Raw genomic sequence first — 21,096 nt, 5'->3', positions numbered from 1 at the left:
TTCACCCTGAGTTAACTTCCACACCCATCAGTTGCAGCAAACTGCTTGCAAAAACTACCCTGAAGATATTTCTCTTCAGGAATCTTTAGAATTCAGTTCATAGGTCATAGTCCAATGTCCAAATCTCATATTCAGGGCATACCAGCATAACTGGGACCTCAGTCCTGTGACTCAAACTTCCCCTGATGAAGTCTACACAGATCTGAGATGACAGAACCAGGACCCAAGGATCTTTTATACAATTTCATGTCCTCTTTGACAAGTTAGGATTTCCTTCGGGAACAAAAGGTAATTAGGATGACTCTGAAGGAGGTTCATCATGTGTACTTAGCTATACAAATTAACATAAGGCCATTTGCTTGTTCCTCCACCATTCACAGTACATTTCAAAGAGAGATGAATACTGAGATATCCCATGTTTACAATTCATTTAAAGGATAGGATCATCTTTTGACCTCTGAATTATCAGAATACAGCACAGACAAGGACTGTTGATTACATTGTCGACCCAGTCATACATATGTAAATACACAAAAACACAAACATTATTTCCCTACGTGTCTTTTGAGGGTTATTTATTTTACAGGATGTTTAACCCTTTCTAGCCATGTGTCACACTCAGACAGACTTAATGACTTGTCCGTGGTCACACAGCTCAGACATAATGGAGAATCAGGTTGAAGGTCTGATTTTTTCACTACATAGTATTTCCAGACCAAGTGGGTGCAAAAGAATAGTAATATTTAACCCTTACATTCCATAGGTGTAGATGACTGTATGAAGTGCAAGGATGTGGAGAATTAGGCCCCATGGGAATGGGGCCAACAGAAAAGTGCTAGCACAACACATACCCAAATACCAGCTCTGTGTCGGGGTGCTTATTTTATATGTAAACATCATATAGTTCTAAAAAACATTTAAGTTAGCATTTTAGCCAAAAGTACATAAACTCAGCAACAAAAAGTGTCTGTCTATATTTTAGGACTTGATTGATCACAGATAATAGCTGCTCATGACAGTTGATGAGTTGCTAAATGTAAACTAAAAAAGTTCATTTTTGTTTAGTGATAAAAGATGAATGGAGTTATTGATAGAACTAGTTATTTTCTTGCAGAAGCAGTTTACTACCATTAGTGAGCATTATTCACTCAAGTGGTCCCATAAGGGATTACTTCTCTGAGCCACTGCCCACCAATAGGAGAAAGTTCACAATCTGGCTACAAACTAGTTACAGCAAATATCCAGTGATTACCCAGTGTTCTCGTCATGTTTATCTAACAATAAAAATCTCAGCAAAAAGTACATTTATATGGTAACACTCCATCATGGAGCCAGAAATTGACAGGCAACAATATAGGGAAGGGTATGTGACAATAACTTGAAAAACCCAGACAAATCCAAACTGCTCCAAGAGCAAACATTGCAGATATTATAACAAACACAATTTCATCACAAACCCTGTGAGGATAAACAAATGCATTATCTCAGAACACAGGTATGAACTAATCATTGTAATTCTTTTTAAACTGTAATTAATGTTCTGAAGCGAAAAACAGGGTGAGATTTATTATCCAAATATAGAGTACATGAGGGAGAAGAATTAGCTCCCCTCCAGAAAGACATCTCTCCAATAATCTCCATCTCACTCCCAAAACCGTATGCTTTTGCCACTACTAAGAAAGGCCATCATATCTGAATGCATAATGAACATAATAGCTCTGAGACATACTTCAAGCATTCAAGAAAAAAAGTCTCTCAACAATAAGGCGGCTATGTTTCTATATTTATGGTAATAAGCATGAACCATTATACACAAATATGACTTTATATTGCAGAATAAATTAAGCTACTGAGGAAGCTGTAAATCAATTAAGTCTTAGTCTTTTTTTTTTAATATTTACTCCTATAAAAATGATGGGTTTATGACTCTTTTTTAAAATACAGCACCAAAGATAATGACACTTCACAGATAATCTGTGGCATACTAACTTTAGTATTGTCACTGAAATGATCTTTTCAGATGTCTATACTGTAAACATATCTCAGAGTACTGTTTCATTTCAAGAACAAAAGAGCACATAATGCAGGGGTGGACTCAATGCCTATCCTGCAATGAGAGGTACTGATTTAAATATTATATACTGTAGCCAATTTAGAATAGACGTTAAAGCTAATGGAAAAACAAATTAGATATAGCTATAACATTTTAATTGTCAAATGTAATATATTCTTATGTCTGTACAAACAGGTTCTGTCCTTTGCAGTTTGTGATATCTAGATTTGAGATGTAAATCCTAGCTGCTTTTTGCAAATATGTATTGGCCCAGTAACCATAAACTCTAATATGCAGGACATGTAAAACATTTAAATAAACAATAACACACAGCATGTGAAGTGTACCCCACAGTGAACAGCAAAATAATGGTAGAATTACAGAATGAGCCTATTCTCCTCCTCACCCCCCCGCCCGCAGTGAACTCAATGGGAAATTTCCAAGCACATTTTCCTAATGTCCTTTCCAGACCATTTTTGAATGTTCCATTCAATGAAGCTTCCAACATTTCCCATCCCATCTTAGTTGATATTGCTGTCAACTATTTTTTCTGAAGATTTCTTTAATTAATTTCATCCATCACTCACAGGGTGAAAACTGCTGAAAACTTTCCATTAAAAGAAAATAGCAGCCACCCACCATTTTTATCATTATTTCCCTGCAAATTTCCAACATCCCTACTTTTGAGTAAAAACAGGCTAGGATGTCTTAAAGTAGGTCTATGAGTCTATTTGGTTTTATTTAGCTGAATAGAAAAACTGAAACTGAATAAACAACGAGGAGTCCTTGTGGCACCTTAGAGACTAACAAATTTATTTTGGCATAAGCTTTCGTGGGATATAACCCACTTCACTTATATCCCACGAAAGCTTATGCCCAAATAAATTTGTTAGTCTCTAACGTGCCAGAAGGACTCTTCATTGTTTGTACTGATACAGATTAACATGGCTACCCCTCTAAAACCTGAAACTGAATAGAAAACTCCAGTGTCCAGAGGCCTTAGCGCTTTGAATATTGCTAATAGTAATGGTGATAAACCAGCGTTCATAATGGAAAGACATTTTTGAACATTTCCCTAGTTTGTACTAGGGTGAAGTATGAACCAAAAATAATAGAGATGAGTGGTTTCCTTAAATGATTTATCTGTATTACAGCTAAGGCCCCATTGTGCTATATGCTGTATTGTACTATGTCTTTGTTGGGGAGAAGACAGATGATCCAGAGATTAGAGCACTAACCTAGGACTTGTGAGCGTCAAGTCCCTGCTCTGCCATACACTACCTGTTTGACCATGGGCAGGTCACTTTAGGGCAGTGGTTCTGAACCTTTCTAGAATACTGTACCCTTTCAGGAGTCTGGTTCGTCCTGTGTATCTCAAGTTTCACCTCATTTAACTTGCTACTTGCCTACAAAATCAGACATAAAATACAAAAGTGTCACAGCACTCTATTACTGAAAAAATTAATTTCTTATTTTACCATATAATTATAAAATAAATAAATTGGATAGAAATATTCAGTGTATGAACAAGTCATTGTATGAAATTTTAGTTTTACTGATTTTGCTAGTTTTTTTTATGTAGCCTGTTGTAAAAGTAGGCAAATAGCTAGATTAGCTGATATATGTGCTGGAAGCCTGTGTACCCCCAGACCACTGATTTAAGGAACAAAGGCACAGAAAGGCTATCTGTAAAAAGGGGATAATGGCACTTCACTATCTCACAGGGACGTTGAGGCTAAATACATAAAAGATTTGAGGAATTTAGCCACTACAGTGATCCTTGTGTGAGTACCATAGACGACTGTGTATAAAGTTTTGCTCACCTTAAACTTTACCATTCAGCATTTCTGTGCCGTTTTGCAGCCAGAAAAGTGAAACAGCAGCAGGCTGGCAAGGACAAAAGACAAATCTGGGCTTAACCTGCGAGACACGCTTCAGTGTGTAAACCGGGAGATGTGAGGGGCAGTAATCTGAAAAGCGGTGGCGTTCACCTGCTGTAAAGTTACAAAGAAGTAAAGCTGGGCACCGGGCAAGTCAATAGTCTTGTTCCAGTGAAATGTTTGAAGAGTTCCCCACGCCCAGTGCAGGTGCAGCCCGGCTCCGGCCGCCCAGACAGCCACAGGTCACGAAGTCACAGCTCAGGCAGTCACCGGGCTCAGCTGTAACTGGAGCCCGAACTGCTCTGCAGCGCGTGTAAGCAGCTCCAGCTCCAGCTCCAGCCCCAGCACAGGCCCCCGGGAGCAGGGCCAGCCCGGGCCCAGCCTATAACTAGGACAGGGACGGGGGAAGGGAGGGGGCAGGAGTCCGCCCCCCTTGTCTCCTGCTGCCCTTTGGATGGTCCAAGGGCCAGTCAGCAGCGTTCCGCTGCCCAAAGCTCCGGAGTGGAGTCGAGCGGGGCCGTGACCGGTAGCGCTGAGGAACCGGGCTCGCTGCCCCGTGAGTGCGGCTGGGGCCTGAGGAGGGAGACTCATGAGCCGCGGGGGGCAGGGAAGGCGGTGGCAGCGGCTGGGGAGGGGGAGCCCGGGCACGCGCTCGCCTCAACCCCCATTCGTGCCGAGCCTCAGCCGCGAGCCAGGCTCGCGCAAGGTGCTGGGGAGGCTCCGCGGGGAGGAAACTTCCCTCAGCTTCATTCCCTACCCGCCCTGTTTGCAGAGAGGCAGGAGCCCGCGGCGGCCCCAGCAGAGGCGCTTCATTGGGTTCACCCTGCCTCGTGGCCGCGGCGTGGCCGTGCCCTGCTTGTTCCTTCACTGGCCTTCACGAGGGGTTTCCCCTTCCCCGCTGCTGCAGCCCTTCTGCAAAGTAATGGCTCTGCTGCAGTTTCATGAAGCGTCTACGTGATAGTTACTCCTCGTTTTACAGGACCCTCTTGTCGTTTGTGCTGGCTGAAGGTAAAGGCTTCCCAGAAGGAAATGGAACTAGGCCGATTTTCACCAGCTTGTTGGGAGTCTGGCCCCCAGGTTTACTTTATATTAAAAGGTTTCTCTGTTGCATGTGTCACTTGCTTATGGACCCTCATCTGGGTAGGTCTGAACACAGGCTTTTAAATACTGCAGAAACACTTTAAATGGAAGGATCCTGCCATATGTCCTTAAACAAATTAACTTCCTGTACTAGCAAAGTTGCAGAGAAAATTATCTAAAATGTTTCCATAGACGTTAACTTAGCTGTGTTTAATGTCTCACCCTAGGTTGGAATGGAAAAAGAAAGGCAAGTCATAACCACTAGATATTACTATTAATAGAAGCATTGCAAGAGTGAAGTTAAATATTTAGGAAGATACTTTAGAGATGAATCACAGTAAAACAGTATCCGTGTTCTAACAAATCTGTGGTGAAAGTGGGTGAACTTTACATAATAACCACTGAGAACCTTCTTCTGACCCTAGCAAAATATTAAAGGAATTTCTTTTCAACAATAACAAAGATCTCAGTATGCCTGTCCTATATAGTCCAATACAGGTATAAGGAGATTTGGGTCATCCCCCCAAACATGCACAAACAGAAGTAGGAATTTGTATGGCATTCTATTTGAGGGATTAACAGGTTAAAAGCAATGAGAACTGTATACACTGGATTTAGATTAAGAATCATGGGACTTTCCTCATGTTCACACTGGCCCTCAGATTTATTTGAATGCCTTGGTCTCAGTCTGTAAACTGCTAATCTCACTTCTAACTTGACCTTTCTGGTGTCATAGTTCATTTTCTCTCATCAGGGTTTTCCAGCAGTGATTATCCCTTGTTTAAGAAAACAGGTCTAGTTTCAATACAGAAAGCAAAACAAACAAGCAAAAACATGAAATGTAAGGTGAATTTAAACTGTTAAACTAACAGTGAAACCTGTACTACAGATCACTCTTTGTATTCAGCCAGTTTCCTTAAGGGTCTCTGCCTAAAAACATCCCGAGAAAAGGAGTACAACTCTGCTCCACCTCTTAGTTAACAAATATGTATTGGTTCCTTGAGCAGTTATTCAAAACAGGTTTAATCCTACTACAACCCTCCCCCACTCCCCACTGCTATTGGGACATATAGCTTATATTAGAGTTTTGTATAACAGTGAAACTTCATTGTATAGAAATTATTTGACCCCTTACTCTTCCAAGAGCAGGTTATACAAGAATAGTGTGTTATCAGCTGCAGTTAGTTTTTCAGGAGATATTTGTTTAGCTCTTTCAGTTGGACACTGTATTTTCTGAAACCAGGCTCTCCACAGGTTTTGAGGCGTTGAATTGGATTCTCCCTGATTAGAGTTAGACCTCAAGCTCCACCTTTTGTACTGTTGCTGAGGAAGCATCAATGACCATCTACAACTAAATGGTTCTGGAAGATTGCATCTGGTTCTAGCTTCCCAGGAAGTAGCATTCTCTGTTTTGAAATAGAGGTTTAATTCTTCCCTGGCTTCTCTTTGGTCACCCATTACTGGAGACTCCTTACAAACGTGTTAGAGACTACCCTAATTATACATATAACCTGGTGATGGAGATGAGATTCACCAGCCAGGGTAGTCAAAATAAAGCCAAAGCTGTTACTTTCAGTTTCATGCCTCTTTCCTCAAGGCCAGTTTTATTAATAAACAGAAGATTTAAAAGAGGTCGGAGTAATACAAAACACTGGATAGCAGAGGCTGTTCCACTTTCTATAAGTTAGGCTGGGACAAAACATACCCTTCTCAGCCCTTCGTGGCTATTCCAGGCCACCTGCTTCAACAAGCTTACCCCCAATCCTGGTCTTTCTCAAAGTGACTCACATGCATTCTTTTAAATAGTCTCCAGTAGGCAGTCACATGTCTGATCAGCTGACCTATCTCCATCATGTATCCTGCCTGGAGACTACAGCTCTCAGAATCTTCCAGTCTCCACGGTTTTACTCTTGTAACATGTACTGGCCATATCTGTAATTACATGTCAGCATTCTGTTACAAACCTCCTGTCTTAAGAGACTGACAAATTCTCCTCAAATATACTACACACAGTTCCAATCTAACTCTATCTCAAAAAGCTATGGATTGTCAGTGTCTTTGGTAGTTGAAAACAGGTTTCACTGTTATACCTGTAAATTATACATAGCACAAGACCCTTGGCTGACCTAACAGCAGCTATAATAAGCATAATTCTCCTTCTTTACATTGGTATAAATCTGATGTACATCTTTGCTGACTCACACTCTTTATCATGAGTCTCACAATATTTAGTGTTTTTCTTAAATTCCCAGATGATGGAGACGTGATTAGGCAAAGAAAACACCTACAATTTTGTTATTCTCATGACATTTGAACATTTGGGATTAGTAATACTGGGAGTAATGGAATTACATTGACCTAAAACCGGTGTGAACAAAGGAGATTGTGGCCTGCTGTTTCTTGCCTACCCCCCCTGTTCTCTGCAGCTATTCCATCCTGTCTTGTAACATCGGCAAGAGCAGGCCAGTCTTCCTATGGTTTTCAGACCCCTATTAAATATTAGAGCTACATTATATCCATATAGATCTACATGGACTGGGCACTAGGGTGGGAATCAAGACACCTGGATTCCATTCTAGATTCAGCTATTCCCTAGCTTGTTACCTTTAGCAAATCACTTCTCTGTGCCTCAGTTCCCCCTTAGGAAAACTGGGAGTAGTTATGCTTAACTACCTGTTAAAATGTTAATACAAACAGATAAGCATTATGAATAAACTAACAAATATAGGTAGACTGTATATAATGCAAAAAACTATGCTAATCAACTGGCATTAAACTGCTTGCATATAAAGAATAAAGCAGCGTGTTGCAATAAAATAAATGTTATCTTTTTGGATAGCCATATAATTAGTGTTGATTACCAGTTTTGCTTTAAAATGATGCATCAAAAGTTTAGGCCACGTGTTGCAGTCCTTTATGATTGAACTAGATACATCATAATACATTTTTAATTAAGATCTTTTTTTGTGTTCTAGGACAAGATATTTGATACTGCATTTTATGGGACAAGCAATTCTTAAAAGGAGAAGACACATATAGGAAAGGATGTCTCATTTAATCAAAGGAGTTAAAAAATGTTATGGTCCTTCTGTCAGTCAAATGCGCAAAGTAACAGGATTTCCATTTAAAACACCCACACTCAAAAGCTTACTACCCTATAGTGGGCAGCAATTAAAAACTTCACGTACATTCTCCAAACTTAGTTCTGAAAATGCAGACTCTTATAGTTACATCATAGTTGGAGCTGGATCAGCAGGGTGTGTATTAAGCAGCCGATTGACTGAAGATCCCCTTAGTACTGTTTTACTTTTGGAAGCAGGCCCTAAAGACACCTTTCTAGGTAGCAAAAGATTAATGTGGAAGATTCATATGCCTGCTGCATTAACCTATAATCTTTGTGATGAAAAATATAATTGGAATTACCACACAACACCACAAAAGCACATGGATAATCGAATTATGTACTGGCCCAGAGGTAGAGTGTGGGGTGGCTCCTCATCTCTCAATGCTATGGTGTACATTCGAGGGCATGCAGAAGACTACAATCGATGGCATAGAGAAGGTGCTGTGGGATGGGACTATGAATTTTGCTTGCCTTATTTTAAGAAGGCACAGACTCATGAGTTGGGTCCTAACCTGTACAGAGGTGGGACTGGACCATTGCATGTGTCAAGAGGAAAGACGAACCATCCTCTTCATCATGCATTCCTGGACGCAGCCCAGCAGGCTGGCTATTCTTTCACAGATGATATGAATGGTTACCAACAAGAAGGATTTGGCTGGATGGATATGACTATACACAAAGGTAAACTTTAAAGAGTTACTTTGGGAGTGTGTGTATCTAACCTATAAATGGTATTTAAGGGTCAATCTATTTTCCATTGAATTCAATGGAAGTATTTTCATTGACTTCAGAACAGGTACCTTCCTTTAGAAAGGAGAGAGGATTTCATAATGCTGCTATCAACTATTTGCATTCATTCCTTTAGTCCTTAAATTTAAAGCTGCTTCTTCTGAACTGTAAATGTGGCACCCCACTCTAATTTCTATATAGGAAGAAAGACAAGAAGATGCCTTGAAAATGAAGGAGCATAAACTATTTTGTCGCTTGCAGATGTTAAATGAAAACCTATATTTTGTAGGTCAAAGATGGAGCGCAGCTAGTGCTTACCTTCACCCTGCCATAACACGCCCAAACTTGTCCACAGAAGATAGAACACTTGTAACGAGAATTTTGTTTCAAGGGACAAAAGCCATGGGGGTTGAGTATGTCAAAAAAGGGCAAAAGAAAAAGGTAAGAATTTTTATTTCCCTTCCTGAACAAATTGGATCAAAGAAAAATAAGCTTTATTTAACAATAGAAACTAAGACTGACACACCCTTTCTGTACAAAAATTCCACTTTTCAGCTGTAATACTGTAGCTCAAAAACACTAATCTGTTTCAAGAATATGATTCTTTGTTAAATAGTTATTTTAGAAAATATATTGCCTTTGTATCATTTCAGACATCAGTATATTCTCTGTGCTGAAAAAGGGGATGGATGATGAGAGTATAGAAAGGAAAAGGCTATGCTTGAGGTTTGAAATTGAAACCTACTCTGTAGTCGTGCACAGTTACAATGTGTTGGCTATTGTACTGAATTACTAATATGCTGGAAAAACAATTTAGGTAAAATCTGTTAAAACTGAGTATCTCCTATGGAGTCTGAATAGCTCAGGGGATAAATAATGGAACATAGAGTCATTCTTTGTTGTCATTCTGAAGCCAGTTAAGGCTAGTAATGACTAACTACTATAAGGCATATTCTCAGCTGCAGAATAGACATACCCTAACTGTTTTATTGCTATTTGGTAGCCTATATGAAATGGGTTTGTAATTTCACTCCAACCTCTGCCTAACAGGCATCCACATCACAGAAACTGTCACAACCAGGGGGACATGCACTGGCAGTCTCAGCACATAAGCCAAGAATGGAATGGGAGTCAGGACTAAAATGGTCTTTGACATTAGGTCAGGATTGAGGAGAACAATGAATAACTGCCATGACTTCTTAGCTTTTCCATGGATAAACAGAAAACTTCAGTTTCTGAGGCTTTCAATTCAGTACCTTTAATAAGAAAAGAAGTACTCTCAGTGAGGGCTTATCTACATAGTGAGGTAATGCACTCTAGGACAGTGCTTCTCAAAGTCGGGCTGCCGCTTGTTCAGGGAAAACCCCTGGCAGTCCAGGCGGTTTGTTTACCTGCAGCGTCTGCAGGTTCGGCTGATCGCGGCTCCCACTGGCCGTGGTTCGCCACTCCAGGTCAATGGGGGTTATGGGAAGGGCGGCTAGCACATCCCTTGGCCTGCGCCGCTTCCCACAGCCCCCATTGGCCTGGAGCGGCGAACCGCGGCCAGTGGGAGCTGCAATGGGCCAAACCTGCGGATGTGACCGGTAAACAAACTGGCCCGGCCCGCCAGGGGCTTTTGCTGAACAAGCAGCGGTCCGACTTTGAGAAGCACTGCTCTAGTAGTTATGATTTCTAAAGCGGACTAACGTACTGTGCATTATTTAGTCTGCACAGACCCTGCTGGTGCATACTAAAGGTTCCTTAGTGCGCTTTAATGTAGAACTGTTTCAGATAGCGCTATGTTAAAGCACACCAGCAAGGTCTACGCAGACCAATTAATACACAACACATTAGTGCACTTTAGAAATCACTCCCCCATAGATCGCATTACCCCACCATGTAGACAAGCCCTTACTCTTCCCTTTTGAATATTACACCTGATTATTACATATATAAATAGGTAATTGCCTGAGATGGATTCAGATATTATTTTAAATTTGTAATAACAAAGGTGAAATGTTGCAATAATAATACACCAAAGGAGAGGAGAGCATAAATCTTGACAATTTGAATTCACTGAACATAAGAATGGCCATACTGGGTCAGACCAAAGGTCCATCTAGCCCAGTATTCTGTCTTCCAACAGTGGCCAATGCCAGGTTCCCCACAGGGAATGAACAGAACAGGTAATCATCAAGTGATCCATTCCCTGTCGCCCATTCCCAGCTGCTGGCAAACAGAGGCTAGGGACACCATTGCTGCCTATCCTGGCTAATAGCCATTGATGGATCTAGCCTCCATGAATTTATCTAATTCTTTTTTGAACTCTGTTATAGTTTTGGCCTGAGGGATAGCTCAGTGGTTTGAGCATTGGCCTGCTAAACCCAGGCTTGTGAGTTCAATCCTTGAGAGGGCCATTTTGGGATCTGGGGAAAAAATCTGTCTGGGGATTGGTTTGGACTAGATGACCTCCCAAGGTCCCTTCCAACTCTGATATTCTATTAACATCCTCTAGCAAGGAGTTCCACAGGTTGACTGCATTGTGTGAAAAAATACTTCCTTTTGTTTGTTTTAAATCTATTGCCTCTTAATTTCATTTGGTGACCCCTAGTTCTTGTGTTATGAGAGCGAGTAAATAACACTTCCTTATTTACTTTCTCCACACCAGTCATGATTTTATAGACCTCTATCATATCCCCCCTTAGTCATCTCTCTTCCAAGCTGAAAAGTCCCAGTCTTATTAATCTCTCCTCATAGGGCAGCCGTTCCATACCCCTTATAATTTTTGTTGTCCTTTTCTGAACCTTTTCCAATTCCAATACATCTTTTTTGAGATGGGGTGACCACATCTGAATGCAGCATTCAAGATGTGGACATACCATGGATTTATACAGAGGCAATGATATTTTGTCTTATTATATATCCCTTTCTTAATGATTTCCAATGTTTTGTTTGCTTTTTTGACTGCCGCTGCGCATTGAGTGGATGTTTTCAGAAAACTATCCACAATGACTCCAAGATCTCTTTCTTGAGTGGTAACTGCCATCCCAAACCCCATCATTCTATATGTACAGCTGGGACCATGTTCTCCAATGTGCAATCACCTCACACATATCAACACCAAACTTCATCTGCCACTTTGTTGCCCAGTCACCCAGTTTTGAGAGATCCCCCCAAAACCCTTTGAAGTCTGCCTGGGACTCAGCTGTCTTGAGTAGTTCTGCATCATCTGCAAACTCCAACACGCTACCACCCACCCCTCCTCCCAGATAATTTATGAATATGTTAAACAGGTCTGAGCCCAGTACAGACCCCTGGGGGACACCACTATTTACCTCTCTCCATCCCGAAAACCAACCATCCATTCCTACCCCTCGCTTTCCATCCTCCAACCAGTCACCAGTGCGAGAGAACCCTCCTTCTCATCCCTTGACTGCCCACTGTGCCCAAGGGACCTTGTCAAAGGCTCTCTGAAAATCCAAATACACTGTATTCACTGGAGCCCCCCTCTCCCCATGCCCATTGACTCCCCCTCAAAGACTTCTAGTAGATTGGTGAGCCATGATTTCCTCCCACAAAAATTGTGTTGACTATTCCCCAACAAACCATGCTCATCCGTGTGTCTGACAATCCCGCTCTCCACCATAGCTTCAACCAGCTTGCCCAGCATTGAATTCAGGCCCACCGGCCTGCAACTGCCGGGGTCACCTCTTTCAAAAATCAGCATCACACTCCAGCCACCGGGCACAGAAGCTGATCCAAATGATAGGCTACGGACAACAGTGAGTAGTCCTGCAGTGTCACACCTGAGTTCCCCTAGAACTCCTAGGCAAATACCATCTAGCCCCACTGACCCACCACTGTTCAGTCTATCAACCTGTTCCAAAACCCTGTCCAAAGACACCTTAATCTGGGACAGCTCCCCAGATCTGCACCCAAATAGAATGGTTCAGGCCTGGGAGTCTCCCCGACATCCTCAACCGTGAAGACAAATGCAAATAATTCCTCCAGCTTCCCCACAACTGTCTTATTGTTCCTGAGTGCTCCCCCCACCATCCCAAACGTCTGAAGTACATTATACCCACAGGAATCAATATGCAGAGAGTGTTGGGTGATTGAACATCTGCTAAATGTTAAAAGATAATATAAATAAACTATTCTTTGATCTGCTAAAGCACAGAATGTGTCTATTCTTTTCTAAGCCAATTAAAATGATGCTTTCCATTAATAATGCAGGGCAAAAGTTGCAGAATTCTCATTAACTTTGATGGGAGCCCAATATGTGTCTGAGAGAAGTTGGCCAGAAACAGCACCTGTCACATTGCTGAGCAATTTACTTACATGAACATGAATAATTTTTCATTATTATAGAGAAGGTGTTGTGATGAGAACAATGGCACAGGACAAGTGTACTGTTATTGGCCCTGAGAATAAAGTACTAGATACAGGAACATCATGTGTACCGTGTATGAATATTGATATGATCTGGTGAGCTAGTTGAGCACATGATGGGTATCAGGAGACCCGGAAGCTATTCCCATCTCTGCCACTGATTTCCTGTGTGACCTTGGAAAATCACTTAATCCCTCTGCCTCGGTTCAGCATCTAAGTGAGTGCAAGAAATTGTTTTCTCTCTCCCTCTGCTCAGTTATTATATATTTTTTATGTATTAGGGCCAAATGTGCTCTTTAAAACTTCAGCTACACAAGTCTTATTCAATATATTTTCTTACATGCTCCTGGAAAGAGAGCGCTCTGATTCCTCTGTCATTCTAGCACAATGACTGGTTTTTATTTTCTGCCATTTCCAATTCAAGTGCAAGGGCTCTAGAAAAATTCATGCATTTGGGAAAACTAAATTGGGATCTGTATGACAGTTTCAAAATCTACCTTTCAGCTTGATTTCATTAAAAGTGAAAGCTTGCAAGAGTAAAGGTGACCTGTTATGGGCAAAGAAATATGATACTATCCGTTCTTGCTTTATGATACATTAAAAAAGACACCACAGTTCACCACCCCACACACTTTTTTAACATTAGAAATTCAAGTCTTGTTTCCTTTGTTTTCTTCTGGGAGAGTCTAAGGATGACAGCAGAACGAATAGTTTTCTGACATCAGAGAAATTATGCAAGGAAGCCTGATAGAGAAGAGAAATGATTTTTATAGACTATTTAAAATGCTTTGTTATATTTGTTTTTAATTCATAACTATTGAAATCAAACAGTTAGGGAAAACTGATTGTTGATGTTTCCTCAGTCTTCCCTTTTAAGTGAAGATTTAGGGCCTGATCCAAAGCACATTAAAGTCCAAAATATCCCCATTGATTTTAGTGGACATTGGATATGGCCAGTTATTTAAGAAGTCCTGCAGCAAAAACAAAAACAAAGAAGATGGCCTTGATAGTCCTGGTATTTTTTAGGTAAAAAAAAATCAAGCAAAGAATATTTAAGGGAGTTGGGAATGCTTTCAGGCTTTTTTAACATATCAAACTATATATGTGTGTGTACATATATCAGAGACCAACCTGATTGTTTTTCCTCTGAGGTCACCTTTAAATGCACTACATTACTATATACAATGTGAATTACAAGCTATGAATGTTTATGCAGCAGAGTTGAATTGAGTATAAACTCAAGTCCTGGGATGATTTGAACCCATGACCTAGAGCAGAGATAAGAGTACTCATTTGGAAATAGTGTGATTTGAAACAAGCCACATTTTCATTAGGAAATAAAAATGTGAACCCCTGCTTCATTACTGATGATTCTCTGGAACTATTTTTGTGTAAATTGTGCAATGCACCTTAGAGATTTTGCATAGTTGTTTTACGAACCAGTTCAATACACCTGAATGTTTTGAGTATTAGTTCTACTGTACTAGACAATTGTCCAGGGCAGAAAAATACAAAAGGGAGCAAAATGTCACCACTGGGTGTGCCAGCAGTAACATCAGATGAGTAATGTGAAAACAATTATTAAAAATCAAACTTTTTGTAAGTTTTTTTTTGTTCTATCAGTCAGAAAGGAAATAGGAATAGTGAAAGTAAATGGTACTTAGCATACTGGTATTCCCTGTATATATGAAGGAAAAATCAAGTCGGTCCTTTTTAGAGGACTCCAGAACCATGCTTAAAATGCCAAAGCTAAAATTAAAGTGAAGACACACTGTAGAGTCTTACATTCTACAAAAGTAAACACTGGGCTTAAATTCTAGTGTCTGCAGATGAGCAATACAAGAGCTGCCTTCTTGAGTTCTTTCATGGCATTTGCTTTGCAAGTTATGAAAGTGAGGAAAGGTTGTTCAAAGATGCAACGCTTGCCAATTGCTCAATGTATGCTCAGTAATGCTAGATGAGATATATTACAGTACACTGAGCACCAGTGCAGTGTTAATTTTACAACATTCTATAGCTCAAACAAGGAGTAGTAGTAGCTTTAGGATTTGTATCAGATTTAAATGGCCTTTGTTTCTTCTTCCCTATGTGAATACATTCCTATTTGTCGCTTTACATGTATTTCATGTAATCTAGTCACTTTTAAGTTTCTTGAATATTTCTTTCCTAACATCCCCACGATGCAAAAGTTTTAATTTATATAAGATGTTATCAACCATCTTCCCCAATGTTTACAGAACTTTCTTTGGCCCTAAGATCTCAAATATCTAAGGCCAAAATTTTACTCTTGCTATTCTGAATCTTATAATGGAGAGTGCTGGACATGTGGAGAGTTCCTGGGCCATTTTGTTAGTATAAGGCAGGATGATTTCAGGGGGCCTGGGGAGATATGTGCTCTGTAGCAAACTGTAACGGTCTTTTAAATCTCCCCCTAAGCACTTGCTGCGAAAGGCAGAATTTCTAACCTTGCCTGGAGATCAGTCTCCTTGGAGACATGGTTTCCTGTTGGACACATTCATGGCTTCCCTGTCTAACAATGAAGAGAGTGATAAACCGGACTCTGAGTTCTGCCTCGCTGCTGACTGAATGTGATGGAGATGAGGAAAGGAAGAGCAGCCTACATCCTTTTCTCCAACCTCTCATGAGATAGGGCAGGATTTTGCCTTAAATCTGCCATGCTAATCTGACAACTGAGAGCAAGAGAAAACAAATGAATATCATCCATGAAGTTTATAGGTGGAAAGAGTCAGAGAGCAGATGCTGAAGGTGTTAGATAATGAATGTCCGCCCACTAGGTACTGATGAGATAAATAGGTCTGAGGACCTCAGCTAATGGTTAGCAGCATAAGAAATAACCAGCTGAGAGATGCACATACTTCAGGCTGTTTAATGAAAAAACTCCCATATAAAACAATGTATATATACATACATATAGGGGCTCCCTACTGTAGCACATAGCTATGTGGGGTAGGGGAAGTAGGGAATCCATGAGACCACAAGGGCTGTGAAACCAAAAATTAGGCTCAGCTGAACTGAGGATGTGACAGTGCTTGAAGAGAGACTTTGTTGAGCTAACATATTACAGAATGCCTCTGAGTGTAAAGTCTTTTTCAGCATCTTTATTTTATTAATTTAATTAGTGAAAATAGAACAGGCTCTGGCTGTTTTCTCTGTTCTGAAAAGAACAGTGCAAGTGTACTGCCAATCATGTTGTTTGATAAATTAAATGCTTATGTACCCTACAGTCTTAATAGATTACAAAACTTCGTTCAGTTCACATTGTGTTCCAATGTGACATCTTAGTCATTTCCGTCCACAGAAACTTATACCAAGCAAGGTGAGCAAAACATCTGGAATAATAAAAATGGATGCTGGTATGATTCCAAAGAAATAGAGTATTTAAAAAAAAACAAAAAAAAGCTCTTGGAAATATTGGTTGTGGTCTAAAATCAACCCTGTAATAATCTTGTTTAAAATTTATTTTTAATTTTCAGGCTCTTGCCAGTAAGGAAGTGATTTTAAGTGGAGGTGCCATAAATTCCCCACACCTGCTTATGTTGTCTGGGATTGGAAATGCAGATGACCTCAAAAAATTAGGGATTCCTGTTGTTTGTCACCTTCCTGGTAATCTTTTTATTGGTTTTATCTTTCACCGCCCTAAGGGTCTGATCCAGAGCCCACTGAAGTCATTTGAGTGACTCCCATTAACTTCAGTGGCCTTGAGATCAGGCTCTATGGACCCAGACCAACTACCATTATAGTCAATGGAAAGACTCCCATTGACTTTACTGGAAGTTAGAAAAACCTCTTTTATACATTGCACCTCTCCGTGCAATGGTGTCCAATATCCATTCCTTTCTGAACTATGCCTGTAGATGGCTTATTTTAAAGCAAGGAAGCCGTATGTATCACTGATCATTTTTAAATTAGAGCTATACGTTCTCTTTGATCCACAGCAGATTTGCCTACTGATAGTAATGAGAGTTTTATACAAAGATGTAGGGTAGAACATGGTCCTTATGTAGTAATTAAACTTTTCTAGCTAAAAGTTATCATTGCACTCAGAAATTATGCCTACCACTTTTAGGACCAGATCTATTTCTGTCATTTGTTTATATGGCTACTTACATGCTCCATTTTCCTGTGTGTGCTCAAGCAAATTAAACACACAATTGCATACCTAGATTATTTGAAAATCTTACTCAAATTATCATTGTTAAGGTCTAAGAATCAACACACCCTGAGGAATAACGTGGGGAGTTTTTCCTTGCATTCTGCACAATCTGGCATGTGGCCTGAATAAATACCTTAAATTAAGCATGCGGCAATTCTTCAAAAAGGGCCATATTTTTGGAATTTAATATGATCACCCTACACATACCCACATCATATGTACTTTGAAAGCTTATTTAATGTACATTTAGTTGAAGTGTGATGTGGATCTGCCAGCTGGTGCCAAAAGCCTGTAGATGAGGTGAAACAATGATATCTACAATGAGAGAATGTCATTTTTTACACAGTTCCAGAATATTGTAACATGACTATGACAACATTTTGTATTGTGTACGTTAACTTCAATACCTTAATTGTGTTTATCGATCAAAGCTACCAAATAACAACCCCTGAATAGGGGCCTCCTAGTAGGGGATCTAAATCCGCTGCCCTGGGTTATTTCCTACCACTATCACTTCAGTTTGGAGCATGGGCCCTGTAGTCCAGTTCACTGAGGTGGCTTGCCTCCAGTAGCACCCCCTTTGTGGACCTCAGTTGGTGCCCTGCCATAGTCCCAGGCTCTTTTGGGGAGGACAAACCCCACAATGTCTCTGTACTTTAGTCAGTTCAGTTGCCAGAGGCTTCTAGGTCTCCTCCACAGTCTCCCTCATCCAGAGAGACAGTATTTACTCTCTGTTGACTGCCTTGGCTGGCAGGCTAGTAACCCTTCCTCTCAGGTAGGGTGGCAGTTAACTCCTACCTCTTTGCTAGTCAGCACTGAACTGAGCCAGGCTCTTGCCTTTTCTCCTTCCTCCAGGCCTGGCATTGGCTGAAAGTATAATGGGATGGGGCTAGCTGGGCCCAACAGCTCTCTTTAACTTCTGCCGTGCTGGCAGGTAGTTTCTTCGCTTCATCACTGTCCAGAATTGATTTACCATGAAAAAGTACTTGAGAACATAAACGCTTGTCACCTACAATGAACGCTGTCTACATTATCTCCTGGTGTCTTTTAAAACTTTATCTTGTGATGTCCTACCAATACCAAGTGACGCTAATATTGTTCTCATTTAGGTGATTCCATTTTGGACTGTTTTCAGCCACAAGCTTGCAACAAAAAAGAGAACCTGCCAAGCAGTTGCATATTTACCTATTATGGATGCCAAACCAGCTGACGTGGCCACAGTCTATACTACTATGCTGAAATGTCAGCAGCTGTAGGACAGCAGCCCTCCATTCAGATCATGGGTCAGCAGCGGTGTGCTGTAGCTCAGCAAGTGAAATGGACTCTCCAGATGAACTTGGTATCAATGTCATTCACCTGGATGGTTTTCACACCCTGTGCTGTTTTATTGCATGTATTACAAAATTTTGGGGAGATGTAGGATTGCTAAACCTTCTTGTTGATACTGATGTGTGTGTTGCTTGTAATGCAGATCAAATGCTTGCTGCTAGGCAATTCAGCTGTTCTCTATGGGTATGTCTATACTGCAATAAAAAACCTGCTGCTGGCCTGCATCAGCTGACTCAGGCTAAGGGGCTGTTTAATTGTAGTGTAGAAGTTCGGGCTCAGGCTGGGGCCAAGCTCAGACACCCTCCCCCCTTGTCAGATCCCAAAGCTCGGGCTCCAGACCGAGACAGAATGTCAGCACCACAATTAAACAAACCCTTAGCCTGAGCCCAGTCAAGTGACATAGGCCAGGAGTGGGTGTTTAATTGCATAGGGTATAGACATACCCCTATGGCTTGGCTGTAGCATTAGAGGCCCTGAGTTCTCCAAAACTTTATTCATTTGTTAAATTGTGTGAGCAGGAAGGAGGTACTCATGTAGTTCCAGCATTTGTCTGGTATATGTTGACTCCCACTCAAAAGGTGTCTGAGTCTAAAGACTCAACTCTCCCTACAACATGTCATTAAAGAGCTTGTTGGTGCTGTAATTCAGCATGTGCTATCACTACTGAAGGAATTTCAGATATAGGGGTATGCCCAGTCTCCTACATTCAAAGTCTGGGATCATTTTCACCAGGTTATGTAGACACTACATCTAAATGTCCATGCAGAGTGAGTGTGTGATTGGAAACTTCACATGACACAGCACGTCATGCTTCTTTACTGCAAACAGAGCCAGCTATGCCAGATGGCTATCAATCTACATTTTTGGTATGTTAAAATTTCTCTGAAGTAGTTACACTGCCTTTGAATATGGGGGGAATTTGCTGTATGTCAGACTTTTGTTTTTTTCAGTGGAATTTGGAGTGACATGGGAACAGGGAAAACTGTCCTCAAAGACTCAAAGGGCTTTAGTGGGATTGTAATACTGACAAGAAAGAATCCAGCTCTTGTCAGATGGACGCTCATATGACATGTCCTGAGTGAATATGCAAACGCTATGAGAGAAAGAAGTTGCCTAATGAGAAGTAGTGAAGACTAAGTTCACAAACAAGTCCTTGCCTTTGCACTGAAAAGGAATGAAAAGCATCTTACAGTTCTTACCAACCATGTCATCAGCAATATGACAAACCCATTTGACCCCGAGTCACATCCAGAGATGCTTATCACCATATCTAATGGATTCTGTGTACCATCAGATGTACAAGAGTCTCAACTGAAAATAGCCGATATTGGTGAAGAACAAATGGAGAGATTTGTGAGCGGTGCACTTGATTCTGATTGGACACGTAACTTCTTCGGCCCAGTCAAGAAATCTGGCACCAAACATTTGTTGACATGATCAAGAAGACTAAATTTAAGCCTGCCCATGGAGGGATTATCACAGCAGCTATCAGTCCATAAATTGTTTTCTGCAGAGCCTTGTCCTTAGCAAGATGCAAAGATGCTGTTTCAATTTCTTAGTCACCAACTAGGACCCGTGCCTATGTTCCTCTTCCATGCTGATGGAACAATGAGAAGAACAGACAAAGTTGAATTAGGGCATCAGCGGGAAGCTCAAGCTGAAAGGATCCATGAGCTAACAGCATGTGACAAAGAAACCACAGGGTATATCAGAGATGCCATGGCTGATCATACAAATGATGGCTGGAGACAAATTCCACACTCTCAGTGACTTGGCTGCTGAGTACCTGAGGAAGGTCCTAAAAGGAATTGACAAAGCTAATTCTGTAACTGAAATCTTTGACAGATAATGACAACAGTAACTCTGTGAAAACAGCAGAAAAACAGTGCCAGACAGGATCGCCCGTTGGATGCAAGAAATACCAGGCGATTGGTGGATGTCTGTGCCTCCATGGAAGAAGTTTCTAAAAGTGGCATCCAGCAAGCATTCATTTGTAAAACTCCTCTGTGAATATATGGTTCAAAGTGCACCTGAGGGTGTAGGCGCACACCCAACACAAATACTCCTTCTTGCTGAGGCTGAAGTAGAAAAGTTCGTCATCAGCAGCAGAAGTGAAGGTGTTAAAGAAGCCCAAGACTTGTACAGTACTCAAGAGGAAGCTGTATGGGCCAATATAGCTTTTGGGTCTCTTTGTATCAAAGGAACTATAGGAATAGGTCACTTGATATAGATGTTCTGGTACTTGCTGTTCACTACTTTCCAAAAGTGGAACATACAGATAATGTGGATTGAAATAGGTAACATTACCAGCACAACTGACAAGTGTTGCTTCATACCGGTATATGCAATTTATGAT

General features: G+C 40.9%; 1 protein-coding gene across 3 annotated transcripts in view; it reads left to right on the top strand.

Moving 5' to 3' along the window:
• The first annotated feature begins 4,278 nt into the window (after window positions 1–4,278).
• Window positions 4,279–21,096, top strand: part of CHDH (choline dehydrogenase) — a 37,416-nt gene continuing 20,598 nt past the window's right edge. For all 3 annotated transcript variants that reach the window (XM_075073235.1, XM_032794309.2, XM_032794307.2), the window contains exons 1-4: window positions 4,279–4,489; window positions 7,989–8,818; window positions 9,156–9,307; window positions 16,732–16,861. In XM_075073235.1, coding sequence (XP_074929336.1) covers window positions 8,059–8,818; window positions 9,156–9,307; window positions 16,732–16,861 — 1,042 coding nt within the window. In that variant the 5' untranslated portion in view covers window positions 4,279–4,489; window positions 7,989–8,058. The remainder of the gene's footprint in view (window positions 4,490–7,988; window positions 8,819–9,155; window positions 9,308–16,731; window positions 16,862–21,096) is intronic.

This window comes from Chelonoidis abingdonii, chromosome 17 (genome assembly GCF_003597395.2).
Source record: "Chelonoidis abingdonii isolate Lonesome George chromosome 17, CheloAbing_2.0, whole genome shotgun sequence".
Classification (NCBI taxonomy): domain Eukaryota; kingdom Metazoa; phylum Chordata; order Testudines; family Testudinidae; genus Chelonoidis; species Chelonoidis abingdonii.
The sequence above is the reverse complement of the archived record's forward strand: the minus strand, read 5'-3'. Positions and strand labels throughout refer to the sequence as shown.